The sequence below is a fragment of the Gadus morhua genome, chromosome 8, assembly GCF_902167405.1.
Source record: "Gadus morhua chromosome 8, gadMor3.0, whole genome shotgun sequence".
Classification (NCBI taxonomy): Eukaryota; Metazoa; Chordata; class Actinopteri; order Gadiformes; family Gadidae; genus Gadus; species Gadus morhua.
This window is the reverse complement of record NC_044055.1, coordinates 24,898,971-24,914,188: the sequence shown is the minus strand read 5'-3', so window position 1 is coordinate 24,914,188 and position 15,218 is coordinate 24,898,971. Positions and strand designations below refer to the sequence as shown.

The following is a 15,218-nucleotide window of genomic DNA, read 5'->3' as shown; positions in this document are numbered from 1 at the left end:
GGTACATGTATTTCGTTACCCCCCAACACTGCCCACATAGAGGTCTCCAGGGGGAAAGGGATGAATGGTTGGACCATTCACAAGTAAACTTTCACAATATGCCCAATAAACAATATCTCGTTTTCAAAATAATGTCGCAGGTAAGTAAAGGGCTGAAAGAAGTAAGCATCCCATCAGAAACAGAAAAACTGATCTTTTCTTGTCTTTCTTGTCTTTAACAATAGCCTTCCCTTAAAAGATTAACTTCAGTGTTAATTATATTACAGCTATATAAACCTATAAATCCTCAGCCATATTTCCATAACAATGACCATTGGAGCAATTACTGTGCACAGCCCTTTACCATGTCCCTCTTCCCTCGCTCAAGTTGGATTATCTCCCCCAACCTCACTTAATTACACTGTCCTTCTACCCGCTTGTTTGGAAACAATGTTGATTGCTTTTATTTATTTTTGCGGCATTTAAAGTTGCTTGAGGATCGGTTGTTGTGTGGTCCGTTGGAGCCCTGCTGTGATTCGATGAGGGATGTTGGCCGGAAGGGGTGGCGAGGAGAGGGGTGCTTAGGAGGGGGTAATGTTGGGGAGGATAGGGCCTTTTTCTTGTACTTTATTGCGCGTGAAGTGGGCTGTGGGGTAACACAGCCCAGCTTTTCACACTCACTTCCAAGATAACCGGCGGCCGGACGGAAATAGTTCTGAGAGGAGACTTAAGGAAAGGTTAAACTGTCTCTTCAGGGGAACACACACACACACACACACACACACACACACACACACACACACACACACACACACACACACACACACACACACACACACACACACACACTCTGAGACAAAAGCTCATGTTGACCAACACAGAGACGCACAGACACAAATAAATACAGACACATACAACACACATACTCCCACACATACAAACACGCACACATACACAGAGACTCACACAAATACAGACACACACACAACACACATTTACACACACACATGCACACATATTCACACCCAAACACATGCAGACACACACACAGACACACAGACACGCACAAACACGCTGACCCATGAACACACATACATACACACACGCACACAAACAATGTCAAATAAATCAAATGTAAACACACACACGCACGCACAAGTACTTGCACACGCACACACATAAAATGACAAACAAAATAAACACAGTTTGCAAGAACAAATCCCAAAGCGATTCTTCCAGGAATACAGATCACTGTATTAGCCTGAAAGCCCCCGGCCAGCTCAGATAAACAACGATCTCTTTGAGCCCACATGCCTCTGTCTATTTGTGTTCTTTCATTCAGTTTATTAGAAATAAACACCTCTGTTCCAGAAAAATCACACTAACTAAAATCTCTTTTTTATATATATATATATATATATATATATATATATATATATATATATATATATATATATATATATATCAGTGGCGGCTGGTGATTTTTAAAGTGAGGGAGGAAGGACTGCGCGCTTGGTTGCCATTGGCCTGCTTGCACTGTTGGTGTATGGTGGCATAAGAATGTGAGACTCAAGTTGTTTCAGGGTGTTTTGGTGAACTACAAAATAGCAGGGAGGGAGTTATGTGAACAAAATGTCTACAAAGCCACCAGTGGCATCACTGTAATTTGAGAAGGAAAGGATGCAAAGCATATTAGTCTAATCAGGCCTACTGTTGATTTGTAAAAGTAAATAAAAAAATCTGGGCCTATTATTGGGCCTATTTTTGCCCTCACTGACTGAAGTTATTTAGCTATGTTTATTTTCAGTTACAATTGCTTGTAATGCTACCAGTAAGTCATGCGTACCTAGCAAACCATGTAGCACTCACAACACTGACGTTGCCATTACTTCTGATGACCTTGATTTTGGGAAGTGGTCTACCTCTTTCTGAATGAATGGAATGGTTTTTGTAATAAGACGTTAACAATGTCCTCCGTTTCCAATGTTTCCATTGTGCATTTAGGATCTCGCTATCGCAGATTTCACTTGCTCTGCGTCTCTCAGACTGAGCATCGCGGCAATGCAGAACGGGTTTGTTATCGACAGCGTTGCCAGATTGGGCAGATTTCCCGCCCAATGATAATCTTTCCAGCCTAACATGGTTAAAAGTAGCCCAATTGGGTGGGAAATCGGACCAATCTGGCAACACTGCTCACCATCCAGGGATCCTGCTTATTGGTTCATACCGCAGACGGATAGATTTTTGCGCGAATCAGACCCCTTAAGGTCCCACCCACTCAGAGGAGGATTTTCCTCCTCTCTCCCATTGAAACCCATGTTATCCACCGGCCGCCAGTACTTTCGGGAAAATGAATGGGAGTTAACGGCGGCGGAGGGAGGACGTTCCTCCCTGAAGTAATTGTCAATAGGCGATAGGGGGTGCTAATGTCCCTTTACCCAGGGAAACGAACATTATATATTCAAAGGCAATAAAGTAGTCATATTTCAGGGCATTAATTCATTACAATAGTCGGGGCAATCTACATTTTTTATTCTCAACAATGTTAGGGAGGATCTTCCTCCCTCTCCTCAATGGAGAAGCCTCCACTGATATATATATACACAAAGGACATTCCTCACCACTTCTCTGTATTGTGCATTCCCTGTTTCCACTGTGCTTTTCTCATGTGTCAGTGCTCTTTTCAATTTCCCCCAGTCCCCATTCCACAACTGCTCCTGATCCGAGATTTTCTCGTCCTTTTTATCTGGATGTAACTCCATCTTTACGTTTTTGTCTCCTATCACTCCCCCCTCCCCCCGATCTCGCTTTTGAGGGAGACACTTTGGGTGGCCGTTAGATGAAAACGTTGAAGACTCCTAAAAAATCCCTTCTCTCTCCATTCAAATCCTCTGCTTGTTTAGTCTCTAGGATGTTTTCTTTAGTACCAGCTGTCTCTCTCTCCATTTGTCTCTCATCCCTCTGGTAATCCTTGTCTTTCTCTCCCTCCGTTTTGCTCATTGTTAAATGTTCCTCTGATTCAAACCTCTAGCTCTGTTACTCTCATTCTTGATCTCTTCGACATATTCTCTATCATCACTTTCCATTTCTGAGTGTCTGTTCCTCTCATCACTTCCTCTATCGTTACCCTCTATCTTAACCTTCATCCCTCCGTCCCCTTTCCTTATCCTCTCTCTCTTGTTCTTTCTTGTTCTCTCTATCTCTCTCCTTCCCTAACCTTCCTCTCTCTCTCTCTCTCTCTCTCTCTCTCTCTCTCTCTCTCTCTCTCTCTCTCTCTCTCTCTCTCTCTCTCTCTCTCTCTCTCTCTCTCTCCTTCCCTAACCCTCTTGTCCTCTGTTGTCTCTCTCTCTCTCTGTACACAAGAGCTCTTCTGCTCACTCATGGACATTTGCCTGCTAACTTATCTTTGCTACTGATGCCAGCAGCCAGACCTGCCCCCCGCCCCCCACCCCCCCCACCCACCCACTCAGGTGTAAAGCACCTGCTCTGTATTTAATGGTGTAGGGAGGGTGTGTGTGTGAGATTGTGTTGGGAGGGGGGGGGGGGGGGGGGATAATTGACTCCTGGTGACACATTCATAGAACACACCGTTTCAATAAAGGCAGTGCATAGCTGCCAGCTGAATTCCCTGAGCTAATAAGATGGCTTTTCGAAACCAACGGGCCTCGTGGGATTGAGCCAATCAATTCCTCATTTATCTCCTGCGGTGTGCAAGGCCTGTACCGATTGATGGGAGGCATCCACTTTGCTCACAGCGCGTCGGTGGATGTCAGATCATTTAGAGACAGACGGGGGGACAACCTGACCGAAAGAAAACACGACGAGGCGACCAAAATGTTTCAGTAAAGTAGGCGTAACACAGAAGGACTCTAGGCCAATTAAAGGTTTAAGACACATAGACACACAGGCACTTCAACACACACACACACACACACACACACACACACACACACACACACACACACACACACACACACACACACACACACACACACACACACACACACACACACACACACACACACACAAAGCAGACAGATAAACAGACAGACAGACAACCATACACAAGCGGCAGGAAGAATTCCGACAGGAAGTTCCACGCATGATGACTCCTCATGTGACAGCTGCAATGCTGTCGCCGTCTCTCCGTGTTCGCTGTGACTTTTGTTTTTAGTTTAATGGAATACCAGGGGCTGTCTGGGCCCTGGTGCTTCACTGAAGCTAGCTGCACGCATTAACATGTCCTTAACATGACACTTTCTTTCCATATTTTTTGCCTATTTCGTAATCTTATTCACCTATTCAACAACCTACTCAATTGTGATTTTGCTTCCAAATATAATGCACCTAAAAGTTGACTTTTGACAGTAACTTGCGGAGAGGAGCTTAGCTTTTGACCGATAATCACCCCAAATATATATCCCGTCCTATCATATCTGATCTGCAAGCGTACCGATTGAATGCGAGCCAATCCACTCCAGAGGGACCAGGCTCTACTTAAAAGGACAAGGTCTGAGTCATCACTAGTTTCTCTCGTTTCATGCTACTCGTGTTTCTCTCTCCTCCTCTCTCCTCTCCACCTTCCGATGTCAAAACTTGACAGAGTCTTTCTTGTCAAACTACTGTCTACATTATTTTGGTCTGTGTTATTGTTTTACGTTCCCTACACTACAACCTGCACCGATGTCTACTTTCCAAGATGTTGCTGACCACAGGTATCCCTTAAAGGGTACATATTCTGAAAACAACACTTTTTCTGCGATTTAGGGTGTTCTTTTGGTTCTGTGGTCCGCCAAAACGCATACAAACTTTTAAATAAGTCTGTACATGATTTCCCACATCCCCATCCCCCTCCCATCAGAGCATAAATAAGATTTTGTGGACCAGCGGACGAGCGCTTGGTGGAGATGTTCGTGCATTTCAGAAGCAGGGAAATTCCATAAAAAAATAGTTGCCTAATTTTGCAGTCAGTTTGCCGTGCGACTGCCTTGCAGGGAGTCTGGCGGCAGGCCGGCAGCTCAGCTCCGGGAGTACAATCTCTTTCTCCTCCATGTCGCAGTTCAATCTGAACTCCAGAGAGTCAAAGCCTTTCCCCCAATTCTTATCAACCATGGCCGAGATAACCCCCACTACGAGTCTTTACTTGTTGTGGAAGTACCAGAGACTTCAGACGCAGTCTTTGTGATTCATACTATCATCCGGAGGCACACATTTTGGCCGTGATATTAGATATTATATAATATATAATAGTAAATAATTATTAGTATTATATAATAATATTATATATTATATAGATATAGAGCTCCGAGAGCCGCAAATGGCAACAATCACTCCTCCATGCTGTGGTTCACTCTGACAGCTCATTTGTATGTAATGGGCAGCAGCTAACTTACATTAAAGCTACAGACACCAGAAACAGCGCATTCTGAAGGGACTGAAACAGAGTGGAATAGGCAAGATTTTCTTTCCAGCTTCAAAAACATGTTTCCTGGAACTCATACTATGTTTACTTGTTGGAAAAACATCATAATATGTCACCTTTAACAAAGATTTATTTCATAAAAAACTCGTCCAGCAAAGGTGTCACTGTTAATCTGTCCTTCCGCAAGAATTCTTTACAAAGGTCCAATCTCCCGAGTGGACTAAATGATGATCAAAGCGAGGACAACCCAGACACCCTGACCCGATGTCTGATACCCGCTGTAGGGACCGTCTGCCAGACATGGATGATATGGAAAATACCAATTAGTGAGCTGCAGTGAGCAGGCTGTGGAGGAATGCTCTGTGTCTGGGAGACCAGTGGTGGGCTCTGTTCCCATTCTGTCACTGAGGGGCTGTCCATGAGCTCCTCACCTACTTCTGATGGTTTCTTTCTATGTGTGTTTGATTTGCTAAATCGCCAACCTCCCCACCCTCCCTTCCTCCCTCCCTCCCTCCCTCACTCCCTGTTTGGATGAAGAACCTCTTTTGCTTTGTTTTACCTGTTTGGAAGTTGAAGATGGTACGTGTGTGTGTGTGTGTGTGTGTGTGTGTGTGTGTGTGTGTGTGTGTGTGTGTGTGTGTGCCTCTCTCTGTGTGTGTTTTTGTTGTGTGTCTCTGTCTCTGTCTGTCACTTAGGTTGGATTGGTTGGTCGATATGCAAATTCTCATTTGTCGGACAATCACTGGTGTTACTCATGAGAAAAAAGCACATCTTATTCATTATGTTCAGGGGCTGAGGGGTAATTTGTAGACCGATGTATTCGATGTTTGAATAATAGTCTATATTGTGTTAGAAATAACATTCATTATGGATATGTATATAAACATTGCCAAAGCACAAAAATAAAAAAATATTAATAATAATAAACGTATTATTAAAACAGAATTCAATAAAGTCAATAAAATCGTTTAGATAAAATATAATAGGAGATTTTAATGTGTTCATACAGTGAACAAGTAGGCTATATTACGGTTTTTCTCTTTTCTATGCACAAAAAATTTAACTATGCACACAATTCTGAAAACTTGATGCTCATGTAAGAACTACAAGACTCCATTTTTTTCACTCATAGAGAATTTCTAAATCAAATTTTTGCAAAACTCTAAGCACAAATCTAATCATTTAGCACACCGGTAACACTTTATAATAACTACACACAATTCATCATTTATTAAGCATTTTTTACCTATTGGGTAATGGTTTGTTCACCATTAGTTATTTATTGTTCATACATAACGTATCATTAGTAAAGCATTTCTTCACACAGTTATAAATGGGTTTGTTCATAGTAAATAAGCCTTCTAAAAAACTATTAAATAATGGTTTGTTCACCATAAGTTATTTATTGTTCATACATAACGTATCATTAGTAAAGCATTTCTTCAAACAGTTATAAATGGTTTGTTCATAGTAAATAAGCCTTCTAAAAAAGTAATTTTACCATTATTATCTAGGTACTTAGGAATGTATAAGGCCGGTTAAAACCTGGAAGTTGATGATTAACAGACTATCTAGACCTACTGTTCATGCCTTAAATAAAATTTTATGATTTAGAAATAGGCCTCAACTAATAGCTGGGGTGTTAATACACATGTTACAAATACTTACCAATTAGGTTACCCATGATTAATTCATGAGTTACTACGGATTAGTTGACTAAATGGTGTGAACCCATCTAAAGTAAGCACTTTCTATGCTTTACAAAGCATTTATAAATGAATTGCAAACATAACCTGGACACAAATATGTATTATTCTATTTGGACATGCCTTCAGAACTATGCCTACGGATAGCTAGTGTTACTGCATCTTTAACAAGCACTTAAAAAAACTTCAATTCATGATTAACTCATGAGTTACTACTGATTAGTTGACTATATGGTGTGAGCCCATCTAAAGTGAGGACTTGCTATGCTTTACAAAGCATTTATAAATGAGTGGCAAACATAACCTGGACACAAATATGTATTATTCTATTTGGACATGCCTTCAGAAATATGCCTACGGATAGTTAGTGTTACTGCATCTTTAACAAGCACTTAACAACACTTCAATTCATGATTAACTCATGAGTTACTACGGATTAGTTGACTACATGGTGTGAGCCCATCTAAAGTGAGGACTTGCTATGCTTTTCAAAGTATTTATAAATGAGTGGCTAGCAGATACCAAAGAGACACAAGTTAAAACAAAATATTATTTTAAGAAAAGGGAAAGAAGCTATGTGCTGAAGTGCTGAAAACGTACAAATATTTATTTTAAACTACATAAATTCTTCTTTTCAACAAAGAACACACAACAAAAAAATACAGATAAAATATGAACAGTGGTATTGTACAGAAAATGTAAAAATTACTTTACAGGAACACTTGTAAAGCATAATACAAAATGCACATAATTATTTCTTTTTCAGTGGTAGCAGCTTACCACTGGCTTTAAGCGTGTTAACTGCGTCAACTATTTCTACATCGCCTAGAATTGTCAAGGCACAGTGTTCCGCAAATGCTTTCAATTTTGTGGAATGGGTATACGTTTTCAAAGCTTCCTTGTACTGGTCTGGGGCAGCAATGGAAAGCTCGGCGATTGGTGCATTGACCACCACTGTATTACGGTCAACACCGACCTTTCGAAATGCCCCAGACATGGTTCCAAGCCTCTTGTAGCATTTAAGAATCTTTTTGTACCGGGCCAAAGCCTGCTCGGGATTCCGGGCTGCAATTAAGAGAACATACAATTAGTGCTATCTATAGTAGTAGTTTTGTCATTTAGATTACTGTACTCATACTGTACTCATCTTTAACACGCACACACTATCTCCTTGCACACACACACACACAACGTCAACTATGCTCAGTATGTGTTGCCGGTGAGAGGCAGGAGAAGCTACAGTGGTGGAATGCCCACACACACACAGGGTGAAGGAGCACACACACACAGAGTGAAGGAGCACACATACACAAAATCTACTTCCCTACACACACACACACACACACACACACACACACACACACACACACACACACACACACACACACACACACACACACACACACACACACACACACACACACACACACTACACTACACTATGAATCTAGTGTGGCTTGTCAGCTACACACTTAAATCTGATTTCAATCTAGAATATGAGATGACCACAAGCTATTCCTCTAAAATTCACTGTGTGAGTGCTAGAAACAATCACACATGCAATGTCACATCATATGGGAATAGCCAGCTTGGAGAACACAACACAGCGAAGCAGGAGTGATCTAGCACCCAGGTGAGTGGAAAGTGGTGAAATTAGTATTTCTAACCTCTTTGCAGAGTTTTTTCCATTTTAACCCTCTTGGATGCCTTCTTTCTCCCTTTCCCCTTCTTCTTCCTCTTTTTGTCCTCTGAGGATGAGCTGTTGGATGACTCCGAGTCTGTACTCTTTGAACTCATCTCGGAGGAAGATGAGTCCAGTGTAGAGACACTATTGGAACCGGCAGTTGCTTTGGGCTCATCTTTTTTAAGAGCTGTTTAAAAAGATTAAAATACAAACATAAGAGTCACAACACATCATACATAACAACACATATGTGCACGCATACAATAATAATAATAATAATAATACATTTAATTTAGAGGCGCCTTTCAAGACACCCAAGGTCACCTTACAGAGCATATAGTCATCATACATTTTTTAAAAAGCAAGACATTGTGGAAAAAATAAATAAATAAATAAATAAATAAATAAACATAAGCAATAAGAAATAAATAAAAAAATCAAAAAAATCAAAACAGTGATCAGTTAGACGTTGTGTGCGAGTTTGAACAAGTGAGTTTTGAGTTGTGACTTGAAGGTTGAAATGGTGTCTGACTGTTTTATGTGTGGGGGGAGGGAGTTCCAGAGCCTGGGTGCTGAACAGCTGAATGACCGGGCACCCATTGAAGTGAGTCGTGATGTGGGGATACATAGTAGTCCAGCAGAGGTTGAGCGGAGGGAGCGGGAGGGAGTGTATTCTTGGAGGAGGTCGCAGAGATAACTGGGGGCTAGGTTGTGGAGAGCTTTGTAGGTGAGGAGTAGGGTTTTGTATTGGATGCGGTAGTGTACTGGGAGCCAGTGAAGTTGAATGAGGACAGGGGTAATGTGGTCAGATGATTTGGTGCGGGTGATGATCCGGGCGGCTGAGTTCTGAATGATCTGCAGTCTGTTGATACGTTCGGTGGGGAGTCCGGTGAGGAGGGCGTTGCAGTAGTCTATGCGTGATGTGACAAATGAGTGAACTAGGATTTCAGCGCTGGATTGGGTCAGTGATGGGCGGAGTCTGGCGATGTTGCGGAGGTGGAAGAATGCAGTCCGGGTGATGTTGTGAATATGGGATGCGAATGAGAGGGTGTTGTCCAGGATGACGCCGAGGCTCTTGACTTTGGAGGAGAAGGGTACTGGGAATCCATCGATAATTATGAGTGGAGCTGGGGTGTGTTGTGATTTAGTGAGGGTGGATTTGGATCCGATGAGCAGGGCCTCGGTCTTGTTTCCATTGAGTTTCAGGAAGTTCCTGCTCAACCAGCTCCGGATCTCTTCCAGGCACGTGACGAGGGAGGTGGGGGGGATGGCAGCGGTGGGTTTGGTGGAGATGTAGACCTGTGTGTCGTCAGCATAGCAATGAAAATGGACCCCATGGTGACGGAGGAGTGTGCCCAGCGGGAGGAGGTAAGTGGTGAAGAGGAGTGGACCCAAGACTGACCCCTGGGGGACGCCCAGTGAGACACCTGAACACCCAGACTTGTGGTTGCTTAGTTGAACAAATTGTTGACGGCCGGTGAGGTAGGATGTAAACCAGGAGAGTGCAGCACCAGTGATCCCAATACCAGCTAGGCGGTCCAGGAGCAGAGGGTGGGAGATGGTGTCGAATGCTGCGCTGAGATCGAGGAGGATGAGAATGGTGAGTAATCCAGAGTCGGCTGCAAGGAGGAGGTCGTTGGTGATTTTGACTAGGGCTGTTTCAGTGCTGTGTTTTGGACGGAAGCCAGATTGGAACGGTTCGTGGATATTGTTAGTGTCGAGGTGGGACTGTAGTTGTGCGGCAACCACCCTTTCAAGTGTTTTGGAGATGAAAGGGAGATTGGAGATGGGCCGGTAATGGTTAAGGTCAGTTGGGTCAGCACCAGGTTTTTTTAGGATGGGAGTGATGGCAGCCAGCTTGAGAGTGGGGGGTACAGTACCAGTAGTGAGGGAGGAGTTAATTATGTTGGTGATCATGGGGGAGATGGACGGAAGACATGCTTTGACAAGGGAGGTGGGAAGAGGATCGAGCTGACAGGTGGTGGTTTTGGCTTTGCGGATGAGTTCTGAAACGGTCTGTTCTGTTACTCGGGTGAAGTCAGAGAGGGAGCTGATGAGAGGTTGGCCAGAGGTGATCATCCAGGGTGGGTCATCAGAGGGGGTGCGAGATGAGGCCAGTTGTTGGTGAATGGTGTTGATTTTAGAGCTGAAGAAGTCAAGGAACGCAGTGCATTGGGTGGTGGAAATGTCTGGAGGGAGAGATTTAGGAGGCTGAAGTAAGTGGCTGACTGTTGAGAAGAGGACTCTGCTGTTGCCTGTACCAGTGTTGATGAGGTTGGAGTAGTATGAGGTTTTGGCAGTGGTGAGGGCATTCTTGTAGTCATGGAGGTGGTCCGAATACATTTGGCGGTGTACAGTGAGTTGAGTCTTACTGTAGAGTCGCTCCAGTCGACGACCAGTGGCTTTGAGCTGGCGCAGATGAGGAGTGAACCAGGGAGCAGTGTGGGTGAATGAGACTGAGCGGGTTTTCAGGGGGGCCAGGGTGGTGAGGGATGCAATAAAGAATACAATGAATACAAAGAATACAATGCACAGCCAGATCCTGCAAGTTCATGGTCACACTTTTTCCCCCACTACTTTTTAAAGTAATTTTAATACTAATGTGAATGTTAAAACAACAATCACAATACTAATGAAAATTGTATTCGGGAGATATGCGAATAACAGGTACACAAACACACGCAGACTGAGAGTCAGACGTTCCTGTCATTAATTGATAGATGTAGCCTGCTGCCAAGCAATAGTAGTACTATTTCCGATGAAAGCAAAGACTGCCTCATAAACCAGAACCTTACTAAGCGAAGACTTTAACATCATGAGTTTGTGGTTGTGTGTTAATAACAACAGTTCAATAACCTGATGGACTGTGGAAAGGGAATGTGTGAAACTGCTATAGGGCTTTGACTTTGGCCCAAAAATCATATTCGAAGTTCGTTTGTTTATTAATATTAATATTCGAATATATTCGAATATTTATTAATACTATTTTGACCATTAAATGCCTTCAGTAAGACCTGGGCTGAATCTGAATACTTAGTACATACTATTTCTGTTCAGTGTCTACTACTTCACCGTACTACAGCTATGCGTAGAACGCCTCTGAAACTCCACCGGACGTTTGGAGATGACGTATCTCCCCTCAGATGCCGGCAAAATTACCTTGATAAGTTACCTGTTTTCCGTCTTGTCATCGTTGCTATTAAATTAAAAATGTATCTTTTTACTTAATTACTTACTTTACTTTTTTAATGTCTCTTTTTTTCGCCGCTTTCTACGACGTCTTTCTAAGCCGCTGCTAGTGTCGGGTCAGCCATCTCTTCTTCGTTCGTTACCAGACTCCGGTTGCATTGTGGGATAGCGTAGGGACCTACCGTTGTATACTGTGGCGGTAGTACGCATTCTTTAACGTTTTCCATACTACACAATGCGTACTGAGCATTCGGACGCGCTATATTTGTGGCGTACTACAAAATGCATACTATAAGTATGAGTATTCGGATTCAGCCCTGGATTGGGTTTTGCGAGATTGTTTTGCGAGGTTGGTTTACCGGCGTTGCTATGGTTACCGGTCTTGCGTGTTCCAACGGTTTATTAGGTTTCTAATAAATCGCTGTCTAATCAATACTTCAGTCACTGCCTCTTCCGTGGTCATTACAATATTATGAATGGACTGCGTCAGGTTCTCCGACGTCTCTCCCTCTTGGCCTGCCCATAACAGGTTCGAATATTAAGGGCTGCCTAATATTTGTTCGAATTTTGATTTATTTTTTGATATTCGAATTATATTCGAATTACGAAGTTCGAAGTCAAAGCCCACATTCTTGGACCATTCGGCAGATGACTGTGGCGGACTGGAGGCGAAGAGGACACGCAATGCCTTCCTTCGACCCTACTAAAAACAAACCAACACTTTGACTAAACATTGTGTTGGGAGACTTGCCGGATGCTAGTTGTTCCTTGAGGAAATCTCTCTCCTTGGTCAACTCCTCTATTTTCTCATTCTGCCATTCCATTTTCTTTTTGCACATCTGCAACTCATGTGCTTTATTGTTTAGTGCCAGCTGTGCTGTGGGGGCTGCTGACGCACCTAAAATAAATACATATGTCATTATTGAATGAATGTAGAAAATCTAATTAAAGTAAAATCACTGGACACTGGACAAATCACAGGAATTCAGTAAAATGTCATTCTTCTATTCAAGCACGGGTTTCATAAAGTAGCCTATAAAACATTAACTGTTAGCCTATTAAAGTAACCTCATCTGACAGAAAGAAATTAAACTAATGGATTTCAGTCAATTTCCTTTTCTAACGCCTGTATAGCTTATTGTTCAGGTATGCAGTGTGAAATACTATACAATTAGTTCATTACAGACTGCATTCAGAGGTTTTCATTCGGTTATCTTATACTGTCTTTATAATACGTTAACAAGATTAATTTGGTTTGCTGAAATCAGGAGAAACATGCTGAATTAATTTGTTGACGTTCCATGGTAGTTAGGCTACAGTAAACTCTCACTTCTTATTCATTAAATTGCTGATGCAGTTCAGTGCCCCCGCATATGAGTAGCTAGCTACTATATGTGGCTGTACTGTATAAGTAGCTAGCAAGCTAGCAAGCAATCTACCTCATTGTCAATCAATGTAAGTTTAAAAAAACAACAAAAACACATATGTATACTCACCAACACTGCTGCCTTCCGCTTCTGTCTCCTCTACATATTTTTTTCCTCTGGTCTGTATCCGTTTTCTGTTTGCCATTATTACTGCTACTGTCAGCTGGAACAGGTGGCTATATCACTATAGAATAAGCGCGAAACCTTTCTTTGTCCCACGTTGATGACGCGATTCCTACTGAACGCAGGCGTTAGATTCTGTGGCAGCACGATCCTGGCGGCATCATTCACCAGTGTAATGACAAGATTCAGCAGTGTGAGAAACCTTCTACATCAGGAAGCTTCTAAACAAAATGCTTGGAAGCTTATTAAGTGGTTTCAGAGGAAGAAACTTTTGAGAAGAAAAATGAAATGCAGTAAATGCTATCATGGCATGGAGCTGAAGAGAAGAGGAAACAGTGTGGACCAATATGCTTGGTAAGAAAGGGATAGCTGAGATGAGATACATTCAGTTTGAATAGCATGATATGCTGCAATTTTTTATTGTAAAGAAACGAAGTAATTTATTTCTTCAACTTCATATGGGACTAGACTGAGCCTACTTGGGGTGCACATGTTGCACACTTGAAGAAAGTAACTCTAAACAGTGTGCTGGGAAAGATTGCCTTCATTTATTTACACATTTACACATATTTCAGCTCACTTCATAAGCAACGACTGCTTCCCTTTTCCTTATCATGTATTTTGTAGTTTATAGTAAAATATGGGGACATGTACAATTGCGCTGATTGTATTTTAATTGTATGATGCACCTCTCTAAATAACAACAACGGTATGTTACTGTTTGTTAGGATCTGTCGACGGGCTGCACATTACAGAAAGCCCACACAAAAATCTGTGCGGCATAAGTCAATGTTCAGTCATTCAAAGGTCTCTCTGAAAAATTGGATGCAATTCATGTACAGGTAGGTAAGCAATACATTTGAGTTTTAAGAAATCACCTCGCCATTCTGTTAATGTAATTGATTATGGAGCCATACTTTTATTAACTTTTTATAGTTGTACCTTTTTATTTTAATTGATTACTATTTGTTTTGTAGCTGAACATGCTTAAGCCTACACTCAATGTATTACGATGGCATTATTATTTGTATTATTGTAATGTATGTGCTATTGTTGAGTTAACATTATATTTGTCATTGCTTGTTATTATTGGCTATGTTGGTACTTTTTAGTGTTATGCGTTATGTGTAAGGTTAACAATAGGTATATAATATAACCACCTTTATACAACCCTATTAGCAAAAATAACTACAAATGTTATTCCAAGGAATTACCAGTGCATGACAATGCAAAAGTGACTTAACATGTCATTGAAAGCTAAAACAGATAATGCGTAGAAAGACTGTTGTGTTGCTAGACATGGTGGCTGCTAGGTAGTAGAGACAGAGAGCCTTTAAAGTTCAGCAGTTAAGTGAGCAAGGACCTTTTGAAATAGCACCATGCACTTGAGCAGAGGAAGTGTAGAAAAGTAAAACACACCGAGAAAAAGAGCCTATATTTTGAGTACTTGAAACATGCCAAGCATTTTCTTTTTAAAAATAAATAAAAGAACAAAATGAATAGTATAGAGTGCTCGGTTAATATGTGCTTGATTGTCTGAATATGATGTTAACCACATTTCTATGTTGAAGGTTCTCGAAGTATTTTTGGGTGCCGTCACGGCTGTTGATGTTTCAAACAAAACAGAGAGCTAGCATATTCAGCGGACAGGCAGCTAGTGGATCGTTAGGAGATGATTGCTGTATGTG

At 41.9% G+C, this 15,218-nt stretch overlaps 1 protein-coding gene across 1 annotated transcript; it reads right to left on the bottom strand.

The window, feature by feature from the left end:
- Positions 1–7,688: 7,688 nt before the first annotated feature.
- LOC115549297 (coiled-coil domain-containing protein 106-like) lies at positions 7,689–14,093 on the bottom strand. Its single transcript, XM_030364433.1, has 4 exons — positions 13,477–14,093; positions 12,732–12,878; positions 8,775–8,978; positions 7,689–8,172 (listed from the first exon to the last, which is right to left on the bottom strand). Exons 1-4 carry the CDS (start codon positions 13,550–13,552, stop codon positions 7,859–7,861), a joined length of 741 nt encoding a protein of 246 aa, XP_030220293.1. The 5' UTR covers positions 13,553–14,093; the 3' UTR covers positions 7,689–7,858.
- Positions 14,094–15,218: the final 1,125 nt, after the last annotated feature.